Source organism: Thunnus albacares, chromosome 14, assembly GCF_914725855.1.
Source record: "Thunnus albacares chromosome 14, fThuAlb1.1, whole genome shotgun sequence".
NCBI lineage: Eukaryota > Metazoa > Chordata > Actinopteri > Scombriformes > Scombridae > Thunnus > Thunnus albacares.
In genome coordinates this window covers 15469370-15483327 of record NC_058119.1, presented here as the reverse complement: position 1 = coordinate 15483327, position 13958 = coordinate 15469370, and the positions used below count along the sequence as shown (strand labels likewise).

Genomic DNA, 13958 nt, shown 5'->3' with positions numbered 1-13958 from the left:
TTGTTGTCTGGCTCTTTTCACAGCAAGTTCAAAACGTTTGCTTTTTTAACATTTTTTATTTGTTGAACATTAAGGCATATATATACAATCATATGACTTTTCATCAAAATAGAATTTACAACCTAAACCTCTTTGGTTTTCATTATCAAAATAATACATAAGGCACATGGGGAGCATTTTGCATTTCAACTGAGAGTACACGCAACAAATTTCTGTGAGGTTTACAGGCGCTAGTTAGTTTGTCAGAATGCTCTCACCAATTATCTACTGACTGATTGAGGAAGCTTGTTTTGCTTTGCAGATATTTAACCACGTGTGTGTGTGAGGAGCAGAAGCATTCTCACAAGCTAACTATACAGGAATGTTTATTTTTAAGCTTTACATAGTCTTGATTAACAAAAATAATCTATTATAATATGACTAACCATCAACACATCCTACAACTGTAAAAAAAAAAAAGCAGTTGCATCTATACTACACAAAAACAAATATACACGACGAATCCTCGACAAGAAATGAATTCCATCGAAACAAAGATGACAGAGGGCAAAAGCAAACAGTTCATTCTGCTTTGAATTAAACAATGCAGCTGGTGTTGTAACATTTTCCTGAGTGCAAAGATCACAGACAGATCAGTAAACGAGAAAAAAAAAAAAAAGGACAGAAAGTAGAAATAAATTGAGGAGGAGGCTAGGCAGGCAGGTTTGAAGGCAAGTTTCTCAAAAGAAACACAAATACTTAAAATCATTTTTTTTGTAGTGTTCTGATGGCACGACAGGAATCTGCGATGTTACGCATAGATTCCTAACCTGCATAATCCATTATGTGAAATTAAACACTTTTAGTAAATGTGTAATGGCAAAATGTGTCTCAACATGAGCAGCACCAAAATTTGGTTTAACATTTAAAAATGCATCTCAGAACGTATCTGAACTGTGATTTGTTAGAACAATGCATACTGTAAAAATAGTGAACAGTCCAAGAGGTTAAGTTTTACATGAAGCAAAGGCTGGAGTTCAACTGATCTTCTTTACTGGTCACTACAGTAGCTCCACCTTCTTAGTAGAGGGCATCCATCTAAATTTGAAAATAAAACAAAAACAAATTGAGCCTAAAACCTGTAGCTGACTACTTGGCAGCAGATATAACATTTTTTTATATAAGTTGAGAACAAGAGCTGACCTGCTATACTGAATTATAACATTAGATTCCAGCAAAAAAAAAAATTCATATGCAGTAAGCAGTTTGACCAGTAGAGAGAAGTAAGCGATCAGTGGTGTGGCTGGTTCAAGCCTCCAGCTCATTCCACAGAGCAGCATGCACAAGCTTTTCCAGTTCAGTCTTGTTGAGTGTAATTATACATTCAGTCTGAGAGTGAAAAACTACATTTCAGTCCTTCTGCAACAGATTGTAAAAACTGTGTTTGAAAAAAAAAAAAAAAGGCCTGTTGAGCAACTAAACCACCCAAAATACTGGCACTTACAAAAAAACCTCTGCTCAACATGTGGCCAGTTGCGGTATGAGGAAGTGATATTTTCAGTTGTAAACCCTCCGCTTGCTCTGGTTTTTTAGACCAGAGAGCTCAGAGTATGTTAATATTACACTGAGAGGTTACAGATCTCCTAAAAATATAAACAGTGATTCTGGCACAACTCCGTATTACAACACAGCACAGAACGTCAGAGAAAGTAAATGAATACAATCAACATTTGAAAAGAGGGACACTGAAAGAAAAATAAATACCCAACCATGAGGCTAAACCGGCTACACCATACTGACAATCAATCCTCACATATCAAAATATCAAGTCGGTGTACACGACCGGTCAAAAGTTTTAGAGCTTCCCCAACTTTCCAAACAATATTTATGTTCGGCTGTTATATCTGCTAAAGGTGGATAATTTGATGAGTTAAAAAATATATATTTTTTAATCTCTCTTTAATTTCTGTGTACATTGAGACATTAAATGATGTCAATTTTAATAAAAGCTGGAAAAATGGACTTGTTCTAAAACCTTTGACTGGCAGTGTAGGTATTAACAGGGAGTATATTTTTAATTTTGAATCTATATGTAAATATCTACTCTGGTTTTCTTTGCACTCACAGGATAAGGGCAGGGCACGATAAGGCCATTTGTGTTTTAGCACCAATGCCGCAGGCAATCTGATATTTGGCACATACTTTACAGTAACATGGAGGAAAGACAGTGCATCTCAGTTATTGCTTGCATTGCACATGCTTCCTTTTCCCTTTGTCCTGCTTAAACAGTAAGACACGCTGAAAAACTCTAACTATGGAAAGTTGTGAGATTCAGAGAAAAAGATAGTAGGTGAAGCAATAAGAGACTCCTTGCTGGGGTATAATGAGATGCAGAGCTCCGTCCATAGGACCTGAAAACACGTGATGCCTCGTCACTAAACTCAATAAGCTCAGTGCTCTGGCTTGAATTAGCTGGTACGCATTTGGCCTCTGGACACTGTGTCATCTCTCTTTCATATTCTTTGGCAGAGAGGAAGATGAAAAAAAAAACAGTTTGAGGTTTAAGGTCGATATAGTGTAGTATATAGTGTATTTAGGAGATGTTTTTTTCAGACTATCAGCATAAGGTTTTCAATGCATTAGGCATAGTGTCTACTTTATGTTTTAATAATGATACGGCACATAAAGTGAAGCATCCAGACATGAAATTATGCACTCTGTGCGGGTCCCACAGGTACATGAATGGATACTTTAAAAATAGTGTTTGCTTGCATATGTGGAAGGAAACGAGCTGTTCAAACATAAAGTTGTTGATGGTGCATATTTTAAAGCTGCATTAAGGGATTTTTGACCACAAAACAGTGACAGAAAACACAAGTTGCTTTGTCTGCTTACTTAAACATCATTATCATCTTAAGATTCACTTTCTTTTTAGCTTGGGTTTGGTCTACCAACTCCTGAGAAAAATATTTGGGTCTTCAGCTGGCTAGATGGTCGACTTTCTTTACGGTCCACTCTGTAACTTTGGCTGGACGGTAGCATACAGTCAGCTTGAGCAATGAGTTTGCTAGAAGCTATTTGCAAACTAAATGACTAAACCAATCAGCTAAAAGCTGCTAAAATCTCTGCAGAGTAGTTATTTGCTTTGTTTATATCAAAAATATTGCTTGATGCAGGTTTAAATCATTGCAAAGTGTAGCCGCTGCCCTGTTCCATCTCCGGGATAGTCTAAAACATTTTTATACTCTCCTATGTAACAGACTTGCATTTGTCTATTCTCTTGTGGTTAAACAAGCCTCAGGTCTGACCTTGCTCCCACTGTAACACTCATACATCTTCTCTCTCTGTTTTTCTTTGTCTCTAATACTGTCAGCTTGGCCGTCCAGCAGCCTTCACTCCTTTACCACAAGCTCACTCATACAATGAAAGCGTCACCTGAAGAAGAAATGCTCCAAGGCCACTCACTGAGACAGGTTACAGGATCTCAGCTGATAAGGGGATCGGTACATTTTCTTGATCTGATTGACAAAACACTCCTCAGCTAGTCAGTGTAGGCAGGACTGAGTGGGTAGAAAATTTGGTTTCACACTTGTGCAATGTGCAAAATGCAAACAAAGTTCTTTAGAGACGCAAAGCTTTGATGTAAGTACAATACAAGCTGAGCTCTCCGCTGTGGCAGCAGATCTACACCCCCTGGGGTTGAAATAGTAGCATCCACTCTGCCTTGAACAGCTGCTGCACTGGCCTGGTTCATTTCAAAGCTTCAGACAAGTGTGGCTGGAAATGAATAATTAAACTCATTCGATAACCAGAGTTTGAGAGGATTATACGAGCCAACTGTGTGGCCTCTAGATGTGCCAGCAGGCTACAATATGGACAGGTTTTCAGGTTGGTGTGGATGTGGCTGTGAGTGTGGACTGGGACCTCCCAGTGCGTCCACCTTGTGTTCTCTCCCAGCAGGTCCCAGTGATCCTCCTCTGGCCAGCACCACCATGGTGTCTCCTGACATGCCGGCAAACTCGAAGGCAAATGTCCCGTAGAACAGCATGATGATGACGCAGAACACCCATTCGAAGATGGCTGACGCATGTTGCAGGACGAAGCTCTCCTGACAGAAAAACACACCACCTGAAAACGAGGTTAAGGACAATAACGACAACAACCTCATGCCTCAAACATGCTCATTCCAGGTCTGTATTTATATTCTGTGGCTCTACTGGTATATCTTTGCATGATTTACAGTTATTTATCTTACACTGGCCCTTTATGCAGCCCCTCAGTCCAGCCTCTGACTGAAACAGGCCATCATAGCTCTTGTCTCTTTAAGGCTGACCTCCCGATGAGCCCACTATGGTTAGCTCCTGGAAACTACGTAAACAAACATTAGAAGTAGGATTTAATTTCTTTTTCTCGTTCTTTACTCAAAAAGGAAACTTCTTAGATACATCCGTACATGTTTGTTCAGAGCAGGCTGGAGCCCTGACATACCTTGACTATGTTTAACAAAGACATCCAACATCATAACAGTATAAAAATAACAGAAAATCACAAAAAGCATAATATGTCCCCTTTAAATTTGCTTTAGATGGAGCTTTGTGTTGTAAAAAGCCTGACAGATATAAAAGATGTACTGTATACATGTCTAAAATAACTTGCTCTAAGACATTTTATCATATCTTTTCTCATGTGAAGCGATACAAAGAAGAGCCTGCAGCATGAAACATCCCCTCCTACTTTTGGATACAGGAGGGAAACAGTTGCTATGATAATCAGGCTGGCAGCGCTGCACACTACTCCGAAGCACTTGACAGCCTCAGAGGCTGCCATCTGTTAGTGGCTGAAGAGGATACTGAGCACCAAGGCTACGAAGGCCAGCAGGGTCATGCAGAGCCGGAGGTGGGCCACGTTGTATTCCCCCTGGGTCTTGGCCAACCGGTAAGTCAGAGCCGACTGCAGGCACACAAACAGCATACTGGTGGGGAAGGCAATGCCTGCTCCGACATAGTGGAGAACTTTGGCATTATCCACCTGTCATATGAAGAAAGGAGACGGGAGGAGAGGGTGAGAGAGAGAGAGAGAGAGGTTCAGCAGTTTGACAGCTGACAGAAACACTTATTGAAAAAGACAACACCACGTGGGAACAGTGAGGCAACATCAGAAAGCTTTTGCATCAAGCTGCTGGGTCAGATTATTCATTGTTCTGTAATACTTTGTTTGAAGCATCGTCTTAAGTAGCCAGAGAGAGAATTAGAGGGTGATATGTAGGAAATGACAGAGCAGCAACACAACAGAGCGCCTCCTTTTCCCTGCTGGTCACAAGCACAATAAGAAACAATACACAAAAGAGCTGCTGAGAGCATGTGACCACGGCTCCCACTGCAGGATACACACACACACACACACACAGCTCTGATGTACTGATCACAACAGATAAGAGATTCAATGGCGCATTACCCAAAGCTAGAAACACATCTCCATGGACTAGTCTCATTTAGATAGATGACAAAAAACTGCTTTTCTTGGCAGATTTTAATGGTTAAAGCCTTGTGTTTGTGATAACAGTGTCCCTCTGCTCTGCCTAATTCTGCGGGATCATTAGAGCAACTGCCTAGAAGTTATTTAGTTTTGGTTTGGCTTCTAAGCCATTTGTCCATTGACCCAGCTAGAACATACTGAACATTCTTGTGCAGTAGGCTAATCCTTGAAGTAAGATTTAGACACATTTCAATATGAAAGCGCACGCAGTCATATGAGTATTTTTTTTTTTCTTTAGATCAGCCTGTGACATCTCCAGAACTGGAGGTAAAGTTGGAAGAGAAATCCCAGCTAGGCCTTACACATTTTTCCAGTAGTCTTTTGTTCAACAAGCAGTCTTTTTTTTTCACAGTGGAAAATCTATTTCTAGTCTGGTACAATCCATAGTAAAGTGGCTATTACGAAATCCTGTTTTTTTCTACTCTCCATCTACTGTAACTGTGAAACTGGCACCGTGGGGGGCTGAGTGTTGTACTACTGCCAATCTGTTACTCACTATACTTAGTAATGGAAAAACACACACACACAAACAACAACCATATGCTCCGCTCTCCTCACACCTTCTTGTATTAACTGATGTTGTATCTACTACAGCTGAAACGATTAGTCAATTAATCGATAAGTCGATCCACAACCTATACAAACTGAAACTATTTTGATAATCCATTCATCATTTAAAGTCCCCTTCCATTCAAAAATGTGTTTTTCTTATAGGTACTTCACTTGGATGCTTGACCTTCACTGTACAGAATGACGTATGTTCAGATTGTGTTTTCACATTCATCTGCTGAAGAAAGAAAGTTTCTCTATCTACCAGCACGGTTTGTGACATCACAACTAGTTCGGAGCCAAGCATGGTTCAATAGGCGACTTACACAAGTGTAATATGGAAATTTGAAGCCTCCAGTGCACATACACGGAAAAATTTTTCAGTGTTTTTCAGTGAGGTAGGAGACATCTTGTGTTGTGCAATTTTTGAAATGAAAAATACGGATTTTAACAAGGTGGCTGAATATTTTTTCATAGAGTAAACATATTAAGATACAAATTATCAGTATTTCTATATATCATAAAACATGTCTTTTGGGGTCTTTAAAGGTCCAGTGTGTAGAATTTAGTGGCATCTAGCAGAACAGACTTGGCAGAAATGGAATATAATATTCATAAGTATATTTTAATAAGTGTATGATCACCTGAACATAAGAATCATTGTTTTTTCATTAGCTTAGAATGAGCCCTTTATATCTACATAGGGAGCAGGTCCTCTTCCACGGAGGCCGCCATGTTGCACTGCACTTGTTTTTCTTGAGTTTTGCAGCCACTGTAGGATCTTCTACACGCTTGACAGGGAGGATGAGGGGAGGGTTAATCAGTTGGTTGCAATCTGCAACCTCACCGCTAGATGCCACTAAATTCTACACACCGGACCTTTAAGTAATTTTTCAAAGCAAAAACGCCAAACATTACCTAGTTCCAGCTTCTCAGTTGTGAGGAAACTGCTGCTTTTCTTTGTCTGATATATAAATAAACTAAATATCTTTGAGTTTTTAATTCTTGTTCAGGCAAAATAATCGATCTTGTGAAATTGTGATGGGCATTTTTACTACTGTATAGCCCAAACAATTAAGTAATGGACATAAAGTTTTAATTAATAACGAATATAATTGTTAGTTGCAGCCTTTACTCCATACACTCCACAACCATCTGTACTGCTTGTGTGTGAATGTAAAGGCTACGTGTATGTATGTGCGTGCTTGCTGCCTGGTGTCCCAGATTCTATCACTAATTGCAGTCATTACTTGATGGCTTAATGATGCATTAAGCCATCAGTAAGCTGTTTCACTTAATGTACAGTATGTGTTCACAGTTTTTACAGTATGCCAGCTCCATGTACACTCACAACACGGTGGGTTAGAGACAAGCGTAAAGGAGAAGGATAGAAAAAGTGAAACAGTGAAGTGGACTAAAATGTGGCAGCAGAAGCAAATAACAGCTCTCATTATGACTACATGTGGTCATCAGAAACCACATTTCTCTGACCCTCACTGTCGTTCCTAAAGGTCTCAGAGATGATCTTCTGCAGAATCTGTGCTGACGTAAAGTGAGCCTTGATGACTAAGCAAGATCGGCCTGATAAATAAGTTCCTGGAGGCTGACAGTGACAAGCGGTTCCCCCGCATAAATGAATAGTAATGGTGTTCACACAGAGCAATGCTGAACTCAGCAGAGTCCGTTATAAAATTAAATGTGTGCAGTGAGGGGATGTGAAATGCAGTGCAGCTGAAAATACATAACTTTACTGTCCTACATTGGAAAACAGTGAAACGCTTTTGAATGATTACGTATTGCAGGGATAGATAATATTATGATTGTGCACGGAGATAACACGTTTGAGGATGGACATGTGGGAACAAGAGACATCCAGCTTTCTGTCAGGTTCAGGTTTAACTTTCTGGAAATAGAAACAAACGAGATGAATCGAAACCTCCAACCGTTCGCACCACACGTGCTGCAACGACTGCCAAAATCTTAACGGAAAGTTGCAAAACAGATCCTTAGCTTGGCAAGCGAAATCCTGCATGTAATGTTTTCAATAGATTTATTACTTACTTTCTTACTTCCTTGCAAGGACTAAAAACTTGTCAAAAACATACATTAAAAACTTGTTTTTTAGCTCAGGAATCAAAAAAAAGAATAAAAATCTACAGATCCATCATGCCTGTCTTCATTTAATATACAAGGTTGGGTTGCATTTTAAATTAAAGGCTTTAAAATGCGTTTCTCAGAATATTTTATTGTACAGTATTCAATGTCATCTTTTCTTACTTTCATCTCTTCTTCTCTAAGGCCAAACATCCGTTTTAAGATTATTTTATCTGTAATGGTTTCACATGTGCTGATCATAATTTACACATTGATACCAGAACCGTGTGAACAATGGAAAACCAGTTGAGGATAGGGGGGTTGCACTTTCCAAGATGCAGTTTGTTTGCGGGTAGTTGTTCATCAATAATTTTTGTTTTGGTTCAGGCGCAATTTCTATCTGTACTCCCTTTATCTATCCTCCAACCAACATACAAATAAACGCTGCTGTCTAGTAAAAATGAGCAAGAGAAAGCCAGAGAGAGGGAAATAAAGATATAAAATATGATAAAGGAATCAAGAAGAAAACAACATCAGAATCTGACACCTAACTATTTGATCTATATCTCATTTTAACTTAAGTAAAATAATGTACCTTAAACTCATAGCAACACTAAGGTAGCAAAAACACTCAGATTACATGCATTACACTGCTGAAATATCATTGTTCAGGGTGATATAATCAACAGTGCACTGCAGATATTGAGAGTGTTTGAAACAGACAGTACTTGCTCTGGAGCACCAACCGTCTTACAGCTGGATGGCAACATGGACCTGCTGCAGGTGTACTAGGACTGTAAATAAGTGGGCAGGTTTAGCAGTCTGCCATCTGTTTCCTTCTTTCTCTCCTCCAACTGAAGGCAGCTTTCAACCACATCATGCTCACACTCATGGACCTCTGTGTGGCAGTGATGTGCTCCTCCATCATCTATTTATGTCCCTCTCTGCCCAAATCATCAGTCCGCCTGACAGGAAAGGCCCCAGTGGCGACACCACAGCTGTGCTGCCAAAGCCTTATGTAACACACAGCTACAAACTGAAGCAGTTGCCACCGCAGAGTGTGTTACCATGAGTTGTTTTTGGTGTTTTCACTCTTTGATCTGTCTAGTTTTTCAGATTTTGGCTGTCCACTGTTTTCTCTTCCGATTCTAACTTGCTTGTGGTGTTTGTCTGCGGATGCTGTGTCCATATTTTTTTGAGCTTATGAATTAGGGTCTGTGCTTCATTTTACAGCATAATTTCTATTCTGTCATGTGGTTGTCAGTTTATTCACTATCAGTGACATCTCTACTTTCATCTGAGTGGAATGTCCCCAAACTGTATGAGATGGGAGTCTGTGAGCCAGTGGCTGGGATGAGGCCTGTGATTGGTTATAGATGGGGCCTCTGCTACACACGCCCTGTCTGCCCAGCTCCTCTCCATGCATGGCCAGACTTGATGACTCACTTCCTCCTGGCTCTTCCCGTAAAAATCCCTCCCTGCTCTGCAGAGCTGAGGCCCCGAAGGAAAAGCGGGAAGAAGGTGAGGACCATCTTTGTACATTCTCAGACAAAATACCACCGCACATCTGTTCAACACACGATTCTTCTTCCTCACCATCACGCGGTGAATTTTGGCCATAATTTTTACTGAGTTGTCATCCAACAAAAATATTTAATCAAGTTAGATAACCCAGCAGAATTAATTATGCACTGCTGACTACTTGGCCATCTTCATTCCACTCATGTTTCAACAACACACAACGTGGGAAATTAAATCATATACTGTCACTAGATTAACTTTTCTTGTGTTCTCACCTCATAAATAACCAAATATAATATATACAGTATATATTCAATGACCAGAGAACTGTATCCAAAGGTACTGAGAGCTTTAAAGCTTTAAAACCGTCGGTTTCTTACATGATTGTCACAAGCTATAGACAGTTTTATAATGAAAACATGCTGAGGATGATAAAACAATTAGAAATGACACACTCAGGGAAACATTGTCGTACTTTATAATGAAACATGGTTTCATTCAAAAAAGAAACTTTTAACACTGCAGTTTCCAGAATTAGCATCAAAAATTGAAGGAGCATTTTGTTGATCAAGCAGGCAAATGTGTAGGGACTGTTATCGAGAACCAGTACTAAGTTCCTGACTGGTCAGTACCAAAATACTGATAAGCTCCTGCACAAACAGTGCTGCTATCAGTATTTATGTAACGTTAATTCATTCTAATATAGCTGGCATTTTCAAATTCCTAACCGTCCCCTAATGATGATGAAGCTGCCAGTGAACTTCGTTTTTACATTCTGTGCTCTCCGGTCATGGCTGACAGGGCGAAACATTCAAAAGTGTGGGCTCGCTTTATGAAAAAAGAAGTAGTTGAGTGTAAAGGGGATAACACCAGCAACCTCATGAAACACAAATAAAACATTCCATAAATCTGAAGCAGAGCAGCGTGTTTGACTGCTTCAGCAACGCAGCCGCTGCAGCTACATCCTCAGTGCGGCCTCCCGACTCCGATGCTGATGACATTTGCCAAACAAAAAATGTGAGTGTCTCGACCTCGTCAAGTCAAAGTCACACTTGTTATCGTTATAAAAATAATAGATCTCTGATTCTCCCTGAGAACGTCAACATGCTCATTTTCTTAAACAAAAACTGTTGATGTATTTTTTAAGGTTGGGCCAAATAATACAGGAGAGATGCCAGAATTATGTTCTACATTGTTCTGTTTACATATCTTTACTCTTTATGAATGTTGTTTTTAAGTTATTTTCTTTGTTATGTATTTCTGTTAACTTCTAGGAAGCTGAAGGACTATAATTCTTTAATAATTTGTAATATTGTTAAGTTCAGCTTCTAGTAGTGAGGCAGCATTAAGGCACATCAATACCAGACATTTATAGTAATTCCTCCTCCCTCATTATATATATACAGGAACCTCAGGAAACAATTTAACTTGTTATTTCTGCAAAAAATAAATAATAAAATCCTTTCCTATCCTTTTCATGTCATGTTGTTTATTTTTTGCACCAAATTACTGAGAGTAGTATCAATAAGAGTATTGGTATCAATAAAATCTTAATGATACCCATCCCTACCAATGTGTGCACAATGAAAGTCACATGTCCTCTCTCTCCTTGTCTCTTGCCCAGTATTTCCCATCAACACTTTTAAAAGTTAAAGGACAAAATCAGTATGGTGACAATTTTCCCAGATGTATTTATTCAGCCTTTCATCAGAAACCTGACTGTTTCTATTTTATCTCTGACGTCCTCCTCCCTCTCTCCTCTTTTCTACACAAATACCAAGGATATCTCATTAAAACTATCCCTAACTGCTGTCTCTCTCTCTTTCTTCAAAAAAGACACACACACACACACACACAGCCGAGGCATCGAGCCAGAGCTCCAAATATTTAAACTTGAAGAAATTCTTTCTCAAAGAACAAATATCTACAGAGAAGGAATTCAGGTTGGGTTTCTTCTCTTGTTTTAACGTGGGGATACCAGACAGAGCCGTGCAGAACCGCGAAGACAGGACAGACGTTAACAAATCTTAATAGAGGAAGATTAGAGCAAAAGCAAAAGGAGGCAGAGTCATGGACACACATGTTAACATCATTGTGGTGAAATGTGGTTCTGTTTGACAGTTTGTTTTAGTTCTGTTTATATTTCCAGTTGATGGTTTACTGTCACAGTAAAGGAAGGTCTCTCACTCTCACATGTGCACGCACATGAGATAGCTTGACTTGTTTTTATTTCCCCCTCTCTGCTGTTCTGTACTACGTTTGATCTTTTTCTCATTTACTATAAATTTTGTTTATCTTCTTCATCATTTTGTTTGTTTTAATGGGCGAGGAAACTTAAGCCTTTGAGCATTTGGCTCACGTACCTGGAAGTTGCCCACCATGATGAGTCCAGCAGCACAGATCCAGCCTGTGGAAAGACTTGCAGTGTTGAGAACACAGTTTTGGTGCTTCTCAATGACGTGGGCATAGCGGAGCAGCACAATCACCATAACTGTGGGAGAGAGAGAGACACAAACAAAGGCAGACTAGAAGTTATTTGTGGTTCAGAGAAATAGCGAATCAGAATCACTGCACTAGTCGAAGCGGGAAATGCTGTAACACACTCTGGTTATTTCAGAGCGCCTGGCTTCAATTTAATGTAAACACTCGCACACCTCATTTAGCCAAGAAATACAAGAATTCCTTGGGAGCTGATTGAGAAGTACAGGAAGTCGGACCTCTCTGCCTTGCTAGCGGGAATATGAGAAGCAGGAAATGGCGGGAAAAGTTGGAACGATACGTGGGTGGGGGTTGGTCTCAGTTTTGCATAAGATTAAAAGGTGAGGGGAGATGGAGTACAGTATATGGGACAGATGACGGCTGATGGGCTAATGGGCTGTGACTGGGGGTATTGTTGGTGCACTGAGGAGCTGACCCCCACTTGGTTTTTCTTTGTTAGCTCCTCACGGCTGGTGCTTGACAAAGGTTGACTGGGCTTGGTGAAAGTGGGGCAGAGAGGGCGAGCGGAAAGAAGCGGGAATGAGAGGGGACGAGAAGCCCCTCGTGTCTTGACCTGAAGCGCATATATTGTCTCGGACACTGAACTGTTGTCTTAACTCTGTCACCATCTCTGTGTCCGAGATGTGCTTTAAGAGGATGCACGCTGCCAAATGAGCATAAACATGGAAAAAAAAAACATGGTTTCAGTGAAGAGAGAAAAACGTCAGTGCATAAACTGACAATTTAAAGTCTTGTCACCACAATCTCAGTACGAACCATTAACGATTATTGTATTCATAAGAACATTTTGTGCAGAAGTTTACAGTCTGTTTTACTGACAATGTTGCTGATTTGGACAAGAACAACATAGCTGTCTGATGATCTGGTGTCATTAGTTATGTTGCTGAGTGATTTTGCTCAAGACAAGGGAAAAATATAGTCATAAATATAATTTAATTTATTTGGTGTTGTAGCGCCCATTTCAACAAGACAGGAAATTCACTGCAACACCAGCGTTAAGGACGGGTTATGCTAGAAAAGAACTAGTTTGTTCAACTTGCTGTCCAAACATATTTGAAATTGAAACCATCGAAGAACATCAAAGACAGAGACGAGACGCAATAATTGTTTGAATTGTTTAATTATGGGTGTAACAGGACACATTTCAGAGCTTGAGAGAGAAGCTCTTTTTCTCTTTTTCTCCTCCACACACTTGGCCAATTACGGCATGAAGTGGGAGAAAATGAGGGACTGCCTGTTTCGAAAATTTACTGAAAATGTTGGACACAGACACCCTCCCAACATTGGAAAGGTTTCCCGAGCTGTTCGACCATCCAACAAGCAGTTCTTACAAGAGTTTACTGGCACCAACAGACAATAGTCTGCATCATGTCTACCATGTACTGTAAAAGTGTAACTATTGCTGACAAACATACTATATAAGGGTAAAATTAATAAAGAAAGTGATTTGATTTGTTGTTTTTAGTTCATTTGGTATGCATAAGAGTACATTATTGTTTTAAGTATGTATTCACACTGGAAAAATTCGAATATTATACTCAGATATGCCAGAGTACATACTGAGTTGATGTGAGTCACACAGTTAAACATAAAATGTCGAGAAGTGATTATAATTGATTTATAGTAACTTCCTGTTAGTACAGGTTTAACCAGATGACTTTCTTCTAGTAACTGCCAAAACAGTGCCGTCAGTCGTAAACCCCACTGTGTATATTTTATATTATTAGTATATAGTAAACTAAACTATATGAAGTCTTATGAAGTTGTAACAGAAAAGGATT

At 39.6% G+C, this 13958-nt stretch overlaps 1 protein-coding gene across 3 annotated transcripts in view; it reads right to left on the bottom strand.

The window, feature by feature from the left end:
• Nucleotides 1–639: 639 nt before the first annotated feature.
• The window catches only part of zgc:154058 (Transmembrane protein 150A-like), a 31002-nt gene continuing 17683 nt past the window's right edge, over nucleotides 640–13958 (bottom strand). For 2 of the 3 annotated variants that reach the window (XM_044373168.1, XM_044373170.1), the window contains exons 6-8: nucleotides 12042–12169; nucleotides 4830–5007; nucleotides 1170–4107 (exon numbers count right to left, since the gene is read on the bottom strand). In XM_044373168.1, coding sequence (XP_044229103.1) covers nucleotides 3845–4107; nucleotides 4830–5007; nucleotides 12042–12169 — 569 coding nt within the window. In that variant the 3' untranslated portion in view covers nucleotides 1170–3844. Of the gene's footprint in view, nucleotides 1078–1169; nucleotides 4108–4829; nucleotides 5008–12041; nucleotides 12170–13958 lie in introns of those variants that run through there. The other variant, XM_044373169.1, reaches the window with a different exon arrangement.